This window comes from Triplophysa dalaica, chromosome 7 (assembly GCF_015846415.1).
Source record: "Triplophysa dalaica isolate WHDGS20190420 chromosome 7, ASM1584641v1, whole genome shotgun sequence".
Taxonomy (NCBI): domain Eukaryota; kingdom Metazoa; phylum Chordata; class Actinopteri; order Cypriniformes; family Nemacheilidae; genus Triplophysa; species Triplophysa dalaica.
This window is the reverse complement of record NC_079548.1, coordinates 14,776,049-14,792,627: the sequence shown is the minus strand read 5'-3', so window position 1 is coordinate 14,792,627 and position 16,579 is coordinate 14,776,049. Positions and strand designations below refer to the sequence as shown.

General features: G+C 38.3%; 1 protein-coding gene across 1 annotated transcript in view; it reads left to right on the top strand.

Annotated features, from left to right (window-relative positions):
* rab11fip4a (RAB11 family interacting protein 4 (class II) a) overlaps positions 1 to 16,579 on the top strand; it is a 32,512-nt gene that overhangs the window by 808 nt on the left and 15,125 nt on the right. Inside the window, exons 2-3 of the mRNA XM_056753719.1 lie at positions 3,884 to 3,971; positions 6,141 to 6,226. Of these exons, the coding sequence (XP_056609697.1) occupies positions 3,884 to 3,971; positions 6,141 to 6,226 (174 nt within the window). The remainder of the gene's footprint in view (positions 1 to 3,883; positions 3,972 to 6,140; positions 6,227 to 16,579) is intronic.

Sequence of the window (16,579 nt, the reverse complement as noted above, 5' to 3'; positions counted from 1 at the left end):
CAGGAGAAATGCCTGTATTTAGAGCGTGACCAAAACAAACAACATAATGACAGTGAATCACAGCTGCTTTCACTAATCCTCATTAACCTTTATCATCTACAGAGATGCCCATTATTCTGCCCGGTTGGGCCACATTGTTTGTCAGCAGGCCTTTTTTTTGTCTCTCATCATGTTTTTCAGTATGAATGAGATTTAACACGGATGCACAACCCCTAAATGTTCTACCTAATAACCCAACAAGCACAAAAACAGCTGTTAAAGTGCTCATTTCCTTCACTGTCACCATGACAATCATAGTTTATCACTGTGCTGACTGCTGATAGAAGGGCGCCATTTATTTCAGTAAATCTATAAGATATACCAACCTCAAAAAATCTTCTCTTTTGTTTGTCTTAAACATTATCTTGAATGGTTTCATTTTTACAGAACACCGTTATGGTTATTTGACAGATATGATATATTTGTATCCTATGACATAGCGAAAAATCATAAAGCAAACGCTTAATAATCTATTATTTTATATGAAAATATATCTATTTAACCCATAATATGAAATAGGTATTTAAAAGAGATTTATATTCATAGTTTTTAAAAAAAAATCCTGTCTCACCATATGACACAATAATAGAAGAATTGCAATAATTTCTATAATAAATGCATCAATAGCTGCTTAATAATTTCTGTCCACTCAGCTGTAACCTGATAAGGGTGTTAATAAATACATTTGGATTAGATGTTTGCCCAATTTTTTCTATTACATTTTTATGTCAAAAAAACTACTCCCAACAACCTGACAGTTTTTTGTGTGTGCTGCTCTGCCCTGTCCTGCCATTTGTGGTCGTCACTTTTTAATTCAGCTGAGCAAGATGTTTAATTGGACTTCTTTACACATTAAATTCAATCCATAAGGAATTGTGGGCCCGGGGGCTCTTTGACATTTAAAATGAGTTTCAGTTGTTGTTTTGGGCAGCAGTAATATATATTCAATACGCACAACAACTTTACTTCACCTGAATATTTAAGAGATCTTTTTGAATCAGTGCTGTTTCAAAGATTAGTTTGCTTTTCATAGTTTCATTCATGTTCATTCAGCGTTCTCTGCTCAAGAAAATGTAATTCCAGGTTAATTTTAGATTAAGAGAATCTAATTTTGATGAAGCTTGCAAAATTTTCTTTGGGTACATTGGGTTCTGTGACCATTTTTCATGCTAAACATGGTGAGCAGTTTGCAGAAGTCAACATGATGATAAATGGGTTGATGTTATCTGCGTGATGCTGGGCTCAGGGGTGAAGGACCCAGCAGAGGTTCTATCCAGACCCTTAGTCCGGAAGTGCAGCCAGCGTGCACTGGATAAACTCACCATGTTTAATATAACAGTATGCAATAATCTTCATACAAGTTTTATTATTGGTGTTTATAATGCATAATATATTGTATTGTTTTATATTGTTACATTGTTTTAGAATTTGGTATTAAGACTAGCTGTTTTTGTTTTATTTTTGTAATTGTTGTGTTCTATCATTTTCTAAATCAGTATGTCTTACACTCTTAAAAAAAGGTGCTTCAAAAGGTTCAACGATGCCATAGAAGATCTTTTTGGTTCCACCAAGAACCTTAAACATCTGAAAAACCTTTCTGTTTCACAAAAGGTTCTTTGTGGCGAGAAAAGATTCTTTAGATCGTAAAAAAGTAAAAAGGAGATGGTTCTTTAAAGAACCTTTTACAGGATGGTTCTTTGTCACTGTGAAGCACATTTATTTTCAAGAGTGTACTTTAAGATATACATGTCAAACATTAAATCAAATAAAATTGTATATCCCAAAGAGGATGTGCTATAATAAGATCAGTTAAAAAGGAATTGTACCATGTAGTGCCAGTCGCAGTTATACTGTTCAGTGCTTCGTGTAGAAGGAAGTGATGTAACACCATGAGTGTGTCAGTGTGAGTTACGGTCAGAGATTACTGGTTTCTCTGTGTGGTGCTAGTCACAGATTCTGAATCATATGAGAAACAGTCACGATAACAGCCTGCAAAACAAGGCTTTTGAGCCATTCATTTATTTTTTAATCTTTCATTTACAATAATTCTTAAACTATTTCTTTGAATGGTAACATCTATAACATTCTTTGTGAATGTCTCCTTCCATTTACTTTTTTCAATGTCTCTCATAAATTGATATTTTCCAGCATACTTTCATCATTTCTCCATCTCATGTCTCTCCCGGTGACGTTGTTCATGGTTGCTGTGATTGGTACGCATAGAGAGCACGAGGATGTTTCGAGCACAGAACGTGTGTTGAACATGTGTGTCGGCCCTCGGGCTCTTCTCTCCTTCCCCTCCCACAGGCTGCTCAGTGGTGGCCTTGAAGAGCGGTTGCTAACATTAAACCTTTGATACAACACTCATTAACAACAGCTCTGCTTCACCGACACTAATAGAAAACACTGCTGCAAGATGTTTTCTGTTGTATGGTTCTGCAGTGTATGAGTATTAGATATAGATTCTTCTGTAAATGCTTAATTTACATGGCTTTCTTTACCATTCTTGAATTCTTGTTTTTTCAAGAATGTTGTTGCTGATCTGTTTCAGATTTTTTTTCAGGATGATGTGATATACTGACCTCTGTTGGGAATTCATGGCAGTGATAGGAGGATGACGGTGTCATTTATTTATATGACGGCTAGTAGCCAACTTTGTTTTAAGGCACGAATCACTACAATCTGTAGCATTGCAGTCATGGAGCTGTGCCACTGTCTTCCATCTTCATATCTGTCTGTCCCTCTCTATCTGGCCAAACATTTGCTGCAACTCTGCCTTTGACCTATGTAACCCGTTTTGGACAGAACCGTATACATTTTCTCTTTTCCCCATGTCTCTGTGTCCCTCGCATATGTAACCAATATGTTCCAGGGAAACAGAAATTTGGGGCAAATTATTTATTTACCCCATGCAAGTTATTCTGTGCCTGGTGTGCATGAACCATCATAGACACAGACAAAACCTCTCGAACGGGGTTTGAAGACAGCCTGCTTTATAGCTTTGTGAACTATCCCTCCTGCTCAAATGATCGTCTCTGTTAGGTCCCTTGCGATAAACACTTCTATTTTGAATGGAAGTGTGGTGAATAATTTTAACGGTTGTCAAAAGCACGTCTTATCCTCTTAGAGGTGAGTATATTTAGTAAGGGGTGACGTTGTCAAGGAGCTGGGAGGATGGTTGAGGCGTAAATCACAGATATGAGGATTTGCTTGGTTAACATGAGATGTTTCAAACGTCTGCCAACCCTTTTGCTTCAACAAAGGGCAATGATCCTTGCCCCTGTAGCAATGAAAAATTGGTTTAACATCTTAAATGTGTCTTCTAGATGTCATTGAGATGAAATTGAGATATTTTCTTGAATGTCTCCTGGTGTATAAAGGCATTTAGAGTTTCAGAAGATAAGAGCATTTCTTTGCCTTTTGTTTTTTAGGAATTAATAGGATGTCACCAATTGTTTTATTTATGCATATTTGTTATTTCTCTCAATAAACTGGATTCTTATATTATAGCCGAAAAGTCTTGCAAGCCATGAAAGTGCAACCTCTAAGGTTTCTCGAACTGCAAACGTTCATTTAAAAGAGACAGCCAAGCTCGAACAGGGTTTAATGTAAATGGTCTTGGAGATGAATAAGCGAGTCTTGTCATGTGTCAGCAGCGTGTCAGATCAGTCTGCATCACTAACAGACAGCTGTCCATCACAAACACCTGCTGACTGAGAGAAGAATTTCTCGCTTCTGTTCTTCTGCATCATCTGTGGGAGCTTCAATGATACACACATCCTGTCATGCATTTAAACTTCTGTGATTTTGTGGTTGCCATACTCACGACCGCTCTCTTTTTCAGGTGAAGAACTTTGCCAAGTACCTGGACCCAAATGCTCACGGCAGAATCAACTTCAAAGATTTTTGCCACGGAGTGTTTGCGATCAAAGGTAAGTGAGCAGGTTCCCTCATAGCAATATTTCAAGCCCATTGATGCTGTTGATGAATCTATTGTTACTAGATCGAAAAGATCCTGCAGAACATTCTAGACCTGAATTCATTTCTGTCATGATATACCACAAGATACTTTCTCATTTAGTGTGAAAAACCCTTTGATGTACCTTCACTTAAGCCATAAAAGTCCACGCTATGACACACAGAGCGCATGTCTTTTGTTCTGTCACACACAGCTGTTAAAAACAGCACAATGTGTACAAACGGAAATAGAGACAAAGGCTAAGTCCAAGACAAAATGTTCTATCAGACAGGTGCTTAATTAAAATGACCAACATATGGGTATCAATTCTAAAACAAACACATATACTGTAGCTACAGTTTACACGGAAATTGATGCTATTGGCTTTGCGAGTGTATTTTGATACACTATAGGCGTATTAGCATTCAAATAAGAGGAAAGATGCCATGATAACCTAAAAGGACTTAAAATATATGTGAATAGATACATTGAATAGACTTGGCTTCACAGCCAAAAACTCCTGATTTTTCTGATTGAAAAAACAACATTCGAACAACATAATTACAAACATCTCTAATTGTTATTAACTGATCATAAACTTTGCGTATTATATGTTTCGCAACATTTCCTCACACAATGACACACAATAATGCACTTGTTTGTGTGGGTTGTGCTTCTCAGTTAAAAGGTGGGTGATGCTTATCCTGATTATATAGTGTCAAACACCACTAGAGGACTTTGTAAAAAGGTTTTACTGACATGGTGACTGTGTAATCACAGTTCATCTAATTTTAGATTATTACTGTTTTAGGGGACTTAATGTGACTTAATGGGCACATTAGCTCCTCCCTGCTGGGAATAATATTTAACTCTCATTAAGAGGACAATAAGCAGGGATGCATCTGTCAACCAAAGACACTCCGAGATCTTGCAAGCAGTACGGGGACAGGGACTCGCGCACTACATATGGAAGACAGATAAAGGACAGGCGGGATGCTGTGGAGCGTAAGGCAGGCCAAATGGGCTGAAGGCCCAGAGACTTGAGTGCAGAGTCTGTCCCCCAGTGCCCGGTGTTTAATGAGACCCAGAGGTCTTCCCTTCATATCACCATCCCTAATGAATCACCCAGTCCCTGTTTCCCAGCACGCACAACACAAACATAACAGTGTGTCCACAGAGCAACAATATAGAATTCTTGGCACAACACTTAGTCTGGGATTAATGTCTTTTAACCCTGGATAAGGGCCAATTTTAACCCTGGGTTAAGCAAATTGTGTAGTCATAAAAGGGTGTTAGACACACTTAATGCTGAATTGTAAAACACTTAAAAAAAAGAGAAAATATAAATAATTAGGTTTACAACAAGATCGGCTGAGATTATATTAAGTGAGAAAAGCACAATTTGTCCCTTTAATGTAACTAAAACACTGTGCTCTTGTATGTGGTGGACTTGCAGGTGCAGAATTGTACCACTGTCCTGGTATCAGCCCTTACTATTCAGCCCTTTGTGCACAGTTTATATATCTATGTATTGACCTCAGTATGTGCCCGTTTGGGACATTCTCAGTGCCAGTGCAAGCTGTCTATGGTTCACTTGAGTTGTCACAGAGTCCTGAAGCTTCACTATACTTTACACAATGTGACCATAAATGGAGCTCAGGCCTGGGCTGCCCTTCACTGCCTGTCGCTGGATGTTATTTATTCATGTCATGTTACTTTGCCTGTTTTATTTCTGCAGATGGTTTTGTGAATATGAAGGGTATCTTTGTGTGAGGGTAGATCAGAGAATAATGCAATAATGCCTCTTTTACTGCATGCTCCTCACATTCTTGTCATTTCAAAATTGTATGACTTTCTTTCTTTTGCAGAGCACAAAATAAGATATTTTGAGGATTGAGGATCAAATAGCATTGGCCTCGATTGGCTTCCACTGTATGGACACCAAACCTTTGAAACACTTCTTTATTTTGGGCAGAACTATACCTTAAAATAAATGAATGTAGCATTTGATTATATGCTTAATGAATAGCCACATACTCTCCTTTACACAGATCACATTTTCTTTGTATCAGAACAGTAAAAGAATGTTTACGCCTCTTTACAAGATTAATATTTCTTTTTCAATACTTGTGTCTCATTTTAGGCTGTGAGGAAATTCTGAAAACTGCCCTCGGCACACCCAGCATCGGAGCACAGCCGTACCATACCGATAATGGTTACTACTATCAGGTAGGAGGAGTTTTAAATGTTAGGCTGTTAGTGACCCCCTAAAGCCAAAACATTGGGACCGGTCAAATGGAAACAAGTTGTGCTGTGAATGTGTGTCTAATTGCATCTTCTTTAATAAGTGTCTGTTGACAGTAACAACAGGGTTCAATGAGGGTCATTCTCTGAAACAAAAAGTATTTGTCTAATAGTTTACTGTGTGATTTAGTCACTTCAGCTACCCTGTTTGAGGGAAAACATAATATCTCGGCGATGGTTGGTCCAATACATTTGATGTAAAGGTTTCAGTTCAATTGACTGGGATTTTCTTTTGAAACGTGTCCACCTGCTTGTTCTTTAATGCATTATGCAGAGGCAATAACCTAAAGGCACATCAGAAACTGTAAGCACCTTTATTTGGGAGGGCCTCTATTGTACGACTACTTTTACATTGAACAAGCTTCTCTTTTCCTCAGCCTTAGTAGAACAGATTCAATGCAAAGCTGGTGTGAACTTGATGTTTTATAGTGAGGTGAGCAAAAGACCCCCTCCCTCACTACACAGCAGTCCATACTGCCACTGTTTCACAGGCTGATGCTCAAGTTACCATTCAAGCCTTGTAAAACGTGGGACACAGGATAGTTTAACGTCTTGTGTCAACTTGCTGAATGTGGCTCAATGGATCTGTCAGGCTCGAGGAGATCCCAACATTCACAGACGCTTATACACATAAACAATTACATACATGACAGCAATATTAAAGTGTGATACACATCAACCTATTAAACAAAAGTGGCTTTTTGAGTCTATTAGCTTTCCTTTTTACTATTAATTTCTACTGCATTTTTTTGCATTTAAACTTTCTCTGCCATTATCTTTTTGGTAAGTTATTAGACTTCCATGTGGGTTTTTACTTTTTGTAAGAATGCAGTTGTTACAGCCAATATCTCATAGCCTATGTTTTCAAAGCTAATGTTGTTTCTCAACCTCTAAACAATTTCTTTTTGGTCTGATATTTTATTGCTGAAATTAAGCTAATGTAAATGAATGTGCTTCACCACAAGGTGGCGGTGTTTGAAAAGATGTGATGTGCCTTTAGCTTCATACACCAGCAGCTAAAGTGGTCACATATTGCACTGGTATAAAACCGACTATTCATATCATTAATCACCAGCTGAAATCCACAATAGAAGGTCAATAATTACGGCCATGAATGAAACCTTTGTTGTTCGAACAATGAATTACAATAAAGATTTTTTTTGCTGCATCAAAACAACCCTGTGGAAATAAACACTGTAACAAAATGAGCAAAAGAGTGTCTGTAGCTCCTTAAGGCTTTTTGCAATTTAGGAAAGACACTGGGAATATGATCATTAGCTTTCCATGTCATTTTAGGATGCACTAATTAGATGTTCAGACGAAAAACATGAGCAGCATAAATCCATGGAGATGGAAATAAATAAATAAATCCTGGATGCGTTTTATAATGACTCCAAGCATCCTTTTGAGGACTAAAGTAATGGTGCTTGCCAAAAATGGATTGTAAAAAAATTTAAACCTGTTTGTTAGCTCTCTTTACTTACCGTGATACTCTCATACACCATGATTTGAAAAACCCAGATGTGAGTGTGGTGTGTCGAGGTATCAAATATGCTGCATCATTCTTTACTCTTTATGAGGTCTGCAGTAAAGTGTTATATTAGCACTTCAAATGAGCAGAGGGGACACAAGCTTTGCATTGATCTTCTCTTGTCGTGCTGCTGCCCTCTCTCTCTCTCCCCCCTTTTCTCTCTCTTCTTTCGTCCATCTCTCTTTCCAAAACACAAAAGCATTGAAATGGTAATATTCTGTTGGGACTAAACTGTCACATTCAGGTTTATTTCTATTTCTTTATTTGTTAATAATACAGTTTTTACTAGATGACTTTCTTGTCAGGAGGAAGGGATTCTTTTTATTGGGCAAGTGTGTGCACTGAATCTTAATCAAGGGTGTTGTTATAGTTGGCATTGTTTATATTGAGTGTCAGCCTGATCTGATTTCTCATCGGTCAGGTGAGCACATTCAGAAGAGGGGTTATCTGATCACACTGATGTGATTGTTCTCTTAAAGTCATGTTTCTCTTTATTGTCTTCATACATCGCTCACCTTTCACCACAAACACAGCTTTTGTCACGGCTGTTACCTTGGTAACCAAGAACACTAACTTTATTACAGATAGAAAGGTAGACGGTCCTGGTAGAAATGAAGTTGTCATTTGTGTAAAAAAATATTTAAATCATTTCCATACATTCAATATTCAAATTGCTCAATTGTTCTTAGCTTTTCGTTCAGACACAAAAATAAAACTACCATTCTAAAGTTTAGGGTCACTTACTCATGACTGATAGTAAACCCAACTGTTGAATAACACGAATTAACTTCTGGAAAGAAATTCCGAAAAACACTTTTTATTAAAATGAATACAAAACGTTTTTAATAAACACTTTACAAAAAGTTATATTGAATAAATGGTCTTCAAAGGCATATTCTTCAGATCAAAAGATAGGTAAGGTCATAAGAAACATTTTGCTCAGTGACCCTAAATTTTATACTGTAGTGTACATAAAGGAATGTGTGTAGCTGTGGACGTGTACAGTGTGTGTATTGTGTTCAGGTCAGTTGAGTCATTATTGAAGTTTGAGATGTTTCCTCTCTGACTGCTGCTGAATGACAGTCAAGTCAGAGCACTAATGAGTCTGTCACATTGATTATACTGATGGATAACCACAGCTCTCAGCACACACAGACTGTAGAAGAGGCGCTTGTCATTGCTTCTTTTATGCGACTTCCATTTGTTTTTGCAGTTATAATGCAAATTTCAGTTCCTATAGTAATTAATATCATACTGTATTTTTGTCTATTTATTGGATGTTTCTGAAAGACAGACCCTGTGTGTATGCTGATGGGCTGAGCTGAATTGGTGGGTCATAGACTTTACTGATGTTTTGAGAAGGTCTGGAGTCCGGACTGAACGTCCTTCCCTGTCATTGAAGCAGAGAGAGAGAGAGAGAGAGAGAGAGAGAGAGAGTTGCACTGCAGGGTGCAGTGTCTGCTGGTGGACAGAACTGAAACCTGCTCTAGACACATAATTTATCTCTGTGTACTCATTAACTCCACAGTTACATGCATTTGATAGACACTTTATCCAAAGCAACGTTTTTTGATTTGTTGGTATCCTGTGATGTTTGTGTTGCAGTCCTCATGCACTACCAAATGAGCTACATGGAGAAGCTCTGCTCTTTTGTTAACTCTTTTGTCAGCTCAAAGTCAACTCCAGTGTACAAGAGAATTAATGTATCTGCTCCAGCAAACATATGTTGTGCACTTTTGTGAATTTACTGTTAATTCTTTGTGGTAGCATCTGACTATGAGCAGTATGTGAATGTGCTATTTGTGCAGGACTAAAAAAAGCAGCACAGGTATACAGTACATATGACCCAATGTTTGAGCTACTTTCAGCTTAATGAATATAGTAGAGAATGTGAAGCAGATTTATGCTTGAGCATGTGGAGTTTCAGGCTGGTGGTATTTCGAGCACAGACAGGTGTTGTGAGATGAGATGCAGAGTGATATGTGAAATGAAGATGTTTTGCTGTTAGTTGGAGCTCTGGGCTCTGACTCTCACATGCTGTGCTCTTTTCATCAGGTGCACGGGATCGCAGCTCAACGTGAGATTGAATTTCATGGGCCAGTGTTACCTGTGAGCTTTACATAGAAAAGGGGGCAGAATATATTTAAGGGTGTTATATGCACTTGTTCTAAAAAACGTGGAAATAAGTCTCGGGAAAATGTAGCACAGTTGTCTGGGATAACAAGAAAGATTTAAGATGTTCTCTTGGAATAAAAACTATTCTACTTGTAGAGGATGAATGTGTATTACCATTTAGAAATATTTTGGTGGGTCTCGAGATAGATTATACCTGACTAGCTGGATCCTGGAATGAAAATGTTTGGGAATCGCTGGTCTAGCCATCAACGGCCAGTTCCATACCTTCCATAATAAAATCAGTACATACTTTTAGTGCATAGTATAAGTCGACGAATTGGGACGCAGCTATGGGAATCTTCAAGAGTCTCAGAAGTGAAGAATTATTGTCTAGAATAATTCATCCTCTGGGGTCTCTTACATAAGATATCTCAGTTTTCTGTTTCATGAAATTAGAAATCAAAGTTAAGGTTCCTTTTATAATCTTAATTATCTTGATTCAAAAATATAATTTAATCCAAACCACCATCTTCTCACTAGAGTAACTTTAAGCCGTTTATTCATGATCTAATATGCATAACACTGTGTCTATCATTGCATTTCTTTAGTACACTGACAAAGTGAAGTCAAGGTTGTACATCTTGAACTAGATTTATAAACGGTTCTTTTTGCTGGTCTCTACAGGGCTTTCAAATTAAAGCGAGAACACTGAGTGCCACGATAATACAGCTGCTGTCAACATAGCTGCCTCACAACACAAGCATAGCTGAGACTAGCAAAAATAGTGCCATACTAAAATATAAAACAGACTTGAGTGCTGGCAATGCAAAAGGTGATGATACAGGCTGTCAACATGTCCGTGCCACACAGAAAGCAATGACGTACATTGTGTGTTGATGAAGTAAAGTCAGAAATACATCAAAAGAATGTGTCATGTGGACCCGGGTTTAGATTATAAGATTATATAAAATATTCTATATAACATTATATAGATTTAAGTAAAGGCAACCCAATTCTTTTTTAGCTTTAAACATGTCCGTGGGCCTATCTCTGTCTATGGTAAAGAACCAGACGTGCATGTTCTTTCATTCACCACTGAATGAAAAAAAAATCACATATTAAGTAGAAGCTTTCTCAACGTCAAGCAAACTATCAGGCGCAACTTGAGGTCACTTGACATTACTAAAATGTCAGAATTATGAATTGACCTGGTTAATTTGCATTGACCTATATTAATAAAATCCATTTGTGCATTGAATAATTGGATCCGTAGGCACTTTTTCGCATGTGACCTCATTGCACTGTGTTCCTTAAATTTAAAAGCTATTTTAGGCAAGTGTTCACCTCTATGTAACTGTACGTCCATTGCATAACAGACTGTAGTTATAATGGCTCTCTGTTGTCAAATAAAGAGATAGCCTTTTTATAAATCAAATGAGTTGACATCTTGCCTATTGAGCTCAGTTTGTCTTTATACTAGATGTTTACATTGTTTGTTTGTTGCTTTTTGTTCTGTGAATTCGCTTTGATTTAGTCTGTGTAGGAATGATGTCATTTGTATGCACACTGTGCTCAAACTGCCAAGTCTGTGTTCACTGTCCTCGCTGTGCTTTATACTCTCGCTCTCTCTTTTCCTCTTCCAACCTGTGTCACACTGGTGTCTTCATGAACATTTGAAGCTTCTGGCAACCGTCTTAAGCTTCATGATTGTTGATATGTGTTGGGTATTTATTATTGAAGTAATCATGAATTTGCCGTCTGATTTCTCATGCCTGTCGGCTCATTGGGTCTGATTAAAGACTGGACTGTTTGTGACCCCTCCCCCATTTGCTCCCCCTCTTTTCTGCCCCTCTTTGTTTTTTTCCAAATATTTTTATCCAATTCCAGCGGTCCACCTAATCTACCCGCTGTCAATCACAAAAAGGGTAAGAAGGAGAAAAAACGGTTAGAAGAGATAAAAGCCATGCATATGTGCTCACTGAGTGGGAGGCTTTCTCTACCCTCTAAATTAAAGTTTAAAGGAACACTTCACTCATACTGTTTTAACTGTTAAATGTAACACAGCAGGATGGTTTTGGTTATAAGACTGTATGCACATCAGTCAGTAATTCTAGCTAATATTTTTCATATGTATTACTTCAAATTAACAAGTGATAAATTGGTAGTATTAATTTTTGGAGATTTATTTAGGGACTGGAATGTTATAAGCTGCTTTTCTACCATCAGGGTTCTGCCCAGTTCAGTTACTGGGTTTCATGGCAGAAATACACTACATGCCCCTTTCTTATAAACATGTTTATCTATTCCAGTGATTCCAATCTAAACAAATATTAATTGCTATACCGTACAATACAATATTAAAGAATTTTTTCTCGTCTTTCTGTAGTGATGTGGAGACTCATGATTGGTCATGTTTCCAAGAACTTTGCCAGTCGCCAAGAGGTATGAAGTTTGCTAAAATTAATTAAAAGGTATTTAACATATGATCTGAAATGCCTCAGGAAGATTTCTTTTAATCTATTTTGGAAAACCTTCTAATGCTGCATTTCATAGCACTACTGTGGAAAAAGAAACCGTAACCTTGGCTTGGATTGTCAAAAAGTGTCATGGTTTTGCAACGAGAACCGTTCGACCTGATTGTATTGTTTATAAAGTCCTGGGGCTGTTCTTATTTGACTTTTAAGCAACTACCTAGCAACCGCTCAGAACGTCTTAGCAACAGCATAGCAATGCCCTTTAGCAACCGCCCACAACACCCTAGCATGGTGCCAGCGACTTTTGCATGGGCAAGAACTACTTGTCATTTATTGGGCAAATGTTAAGGGTAGTTGTGCAGGTAATAATGATCTAACAGTCTAACAGATCCAAGTTTTCATGTTCAAGCTGAAACTGGTGAAAATTTATGTTTCTTGTTGCAAGCTGCGTGTCTCTGCAATCCCTTCGGGACCTGACAACAGGAAGGAATGGTGTATAACTACACACTTTTTGAAATAACAATGATCTCTTCCAAACATTTTTAGCTAATAAAACAAGCATAATGGCATTTATATTACTTTTTTATGTGCATGCATATAAACATTCAAAACATACTGCAGTAATGTGTGGCCAACACCCTCCTGTTCCCAAAACATTATCTGTATTTTCCCAATCTCTCTCTTTCTGTCTGTTTTTCTCTTAGTATAAACTCAGTCTGCAGCAGTGCATCACAGAGGCAGACATAATGCATAATGCATTTTGCTCTTATGCTTTGAAGAATGGTTTGCAGCTTTAAGGGAGACAGAGCAGATGATGTGAGAGTTAAAGGGTGCGGTTCGAGCTGCTGCTCATGAACAGCCTGCTGATGGTGCTGCACTGAGCTCAAGGGAATCGTGGGAAATTAGGGCAGCACTGAAAGAGAGAGTAAAGGAGGAACATCTCTTTATCAAACCAAGAAATCACACACACCTGCACAAACCTGCAACTTCAACCTCATTTTCAATTCTGTTTCACCTCCTTCCTCTCTTCATTTTGTAACACTCACATCTCTGCTTCTCTCTGTATGATGACAGGTTTAACACTTTTCAGACATATACATTCATATATTTGACCCTGGACAACAAAACCAGTCTTATGGGTCAATTTTTCGAAATTGACATTTTTACATAACCTGAAAGCTGAATAATTAAGCTTTCTATTGCTGTATGAGTTTTTAAGGATAGGACAATATGTGGCGGAAATACAGACGTTTATAACTCTGGAATCTGAGGCTGCAAAAAAATCTAAAAGCCTTTAAAGTTGTCCATCAGGGGTGCTGTAGCAGTCCATCCACTCACAAAAACGTTTTTAAGTATTTTAGGTAGGACATTTACAAAATATCTTCATGGAATATGATCTTAACTTAATATCCTAATGATTTTCGGCATAAAAGAGAAATTGATAGTTTTCACCCATACAATAAATTTTTGGCTTTTACTAAAAAAGTTACCATGCTACTTAGGACTGGTATTGTGATCCAGGGTCACATATAGGGCAGCATGTTATTCTCACGTGAAGCCCGGAAAGTGCGAAAATGCTTGTCAACATGTTCACCATTTATTAGACGTTCATGTCACGCCTGCAACTGGAGCTCTGACATGTTGAGTGAGAAAGTGCCATTAGTCATAAAACTAATGTAACTCATGAACTCAAGTTTCCCCCTCACCTGGGTTTAAAAACACTGAGTTAGCATGGGATTAGCATTGTTTTAACCATGGCTACTTACTGAAAGCTGCTTTTAAACATGGGTTATGTAATGTTTTACATTTTGAAAAGGGGGTTAACAGCAAGACAAATATAACACATGATTATACTATGTGTAACAATGAACCTTATCAATATTAATTATTACACGGCTCGTTGGAATGCTGGATTCTGATTGGCCAGCGACAGATAACAACCTCTCAAAACTAATAACACACAGTAACCCGGATGCAACAAATCATTTTGACATAAATTAAACATAAATATCTCTTTTTATAACATATGAGATTATGTTTACAAATCTTGCCTGTTCGTGACATCTGAATGTCGTTTCTTACTTTTAAACAGATTGTAAATGGCTTTTCCTCGCGGAAGGTCTACATTTGGTAAAAATGAGCTAATAAAATATTTGTAATTCGAATTTCATGTCAATTTTTTTCTCATGTGCCAACTAATCACCCTCTAATGTAGCCGTGTAATAAGCAGGATAATGTACAAGCAGCCAGCTGTTATAGCAAAATAATCCCACCCTTCAACTGTCAGTCTACTGCCAGTTCCCTTTCAAAATGCAATGGCTGTTTTATACATGCAATCAAATCTCAAACATTGACAAAAGCCTCTTCCACTATTTTTCTCATTCAAAATTCCCTTTAACTCGGAAATGCGTCAAAAAACGGAAGTAAAAATGATCGCAACTTCCTGTTCACGGGGACTTTAAAAGTTAGTCACTTCTGTAAATTGTAGATTTATGTAATTTGCATGGTCGAGATTCAATGGGGGATGCTAGTTGGGGACATTTTTTATATTTTCAAATCATAGATGCAGAAATGTGCATATCGTTTGGAGTCTATTTCATGGATAAAAGATGGAAATCGGCTACAGTAGAACAGTAGAACCTCGCACACCCCCCTCCATAAAAATTCACTCCCATTCTCCTCTTGAATTCTATTTACCTGTCTGTCCATAATTCTTGATTATAATGTTTATAATGGTGATATTGGAGAAATAACGGCAGGCTTGATAAAGTTTTTCTAAAGACTCTAAAAACAAACCTGATTTGTTCACTTGCATCACATGATCAACCCCTCTCGATTCACAAACGCTTCTCATTTATTTATTTGCCTTATTTACTGCAGTGCTATAATAATCAGAAGGTTAATTATCTGTAATCGTGCATGAAGACAGTATTATCCAACCGAGCCGAGGACAAGCTTAAGATAAGAGTGTGTGCCGCGTCTGTACACTCACACACTCTGCTTGATGTCACGCCTGTGGGACGGCTCATCTGAACAGTTTCCTAGCAACAACATAGAGAGCAAGGCAGAGAGAGAGAGAGAGAGAGAGGGAGGGAGGGAATGTGTCAAGAGTTCGGGGAGGTGATTTGCTCGGGAGGAGTGGCCAAACAACTGTTGCCAGATCAGTAGCGTCCCACTCCGTCTGTTTGCGTGTGGCTGAACGTGCACAATCGGTCGGCGTAGGTCAGGGCGAGTGAAAAGAGGAGGGTTTGGATCGTTTGGAGCAGCGCTGGGTGGGTGTCTTCCACTCGGTGGATATAAGGATCCCACACGGCCACAGGAACAGACTCTGACAGGAGTGTGGAATTTGATTTCACCTGTTGGACTGTGGTGAGGGTGGGGATCCTGGAGGGAAACGGGGACTCCAGGTCCTGGTCGTCCTCAGCTGATGGGGGCTTAACCGTCAGAGGGGAGAGAGAAGATGGATCTTCCGTATTGAGCGGCGGGGTAAGGACAAGCACTGCGCTTGGATGAGAACTGGGAGAGAGTTGATGATGCTGAATGGGGAGAGAGCATGAGGGGATGAGTGCTGCAGCCATTTGAAGTCGATTGTCCCTGCTTGATGTTACTATAAAAAAACGTAATCTCTATTGTCTTTCCTGTGAATGATCAAAGATGGTGTGTAATATAATAATTATATTCCTTAAAGTACAATGTTACTTTTAACCATTCACTACAGTGGGGATAATACAGTACGTTTTGGGTATCTAGTGACTCTCTTCGTTAAAATTTTAACATGTACGTGTAGAATTTCTGAATGAGCAAAGGTTTGGTACATGATCTGGTGGATCTAGGCAGTGTGCTGTAATTCGGTAGGCATGTCTCTTCCTGAAAGACTACACCTGCACTTGCATGACAAACTGAAAGAATGACTAGAGCCAGGCTGGATTGTGTGGTAATCTGTTGTGAGGGGAAAGAGGTCATGCTATTGAAATGCTAATCAGATGCGTGAGGGACTTTAGGCTGCTTGTGTGCGTTCGGACACTGTGTATCCCTTGCGTTTGCCTACCGAACCAAACGTTGGTGACCCTATTGTTTCTGTTTCTTGCCTTTGATAAGTTCCTGCCTGGAAAAAGTATATGTGTAGTTGTTTATCTTTGTATAGCGAAATGGAACTAA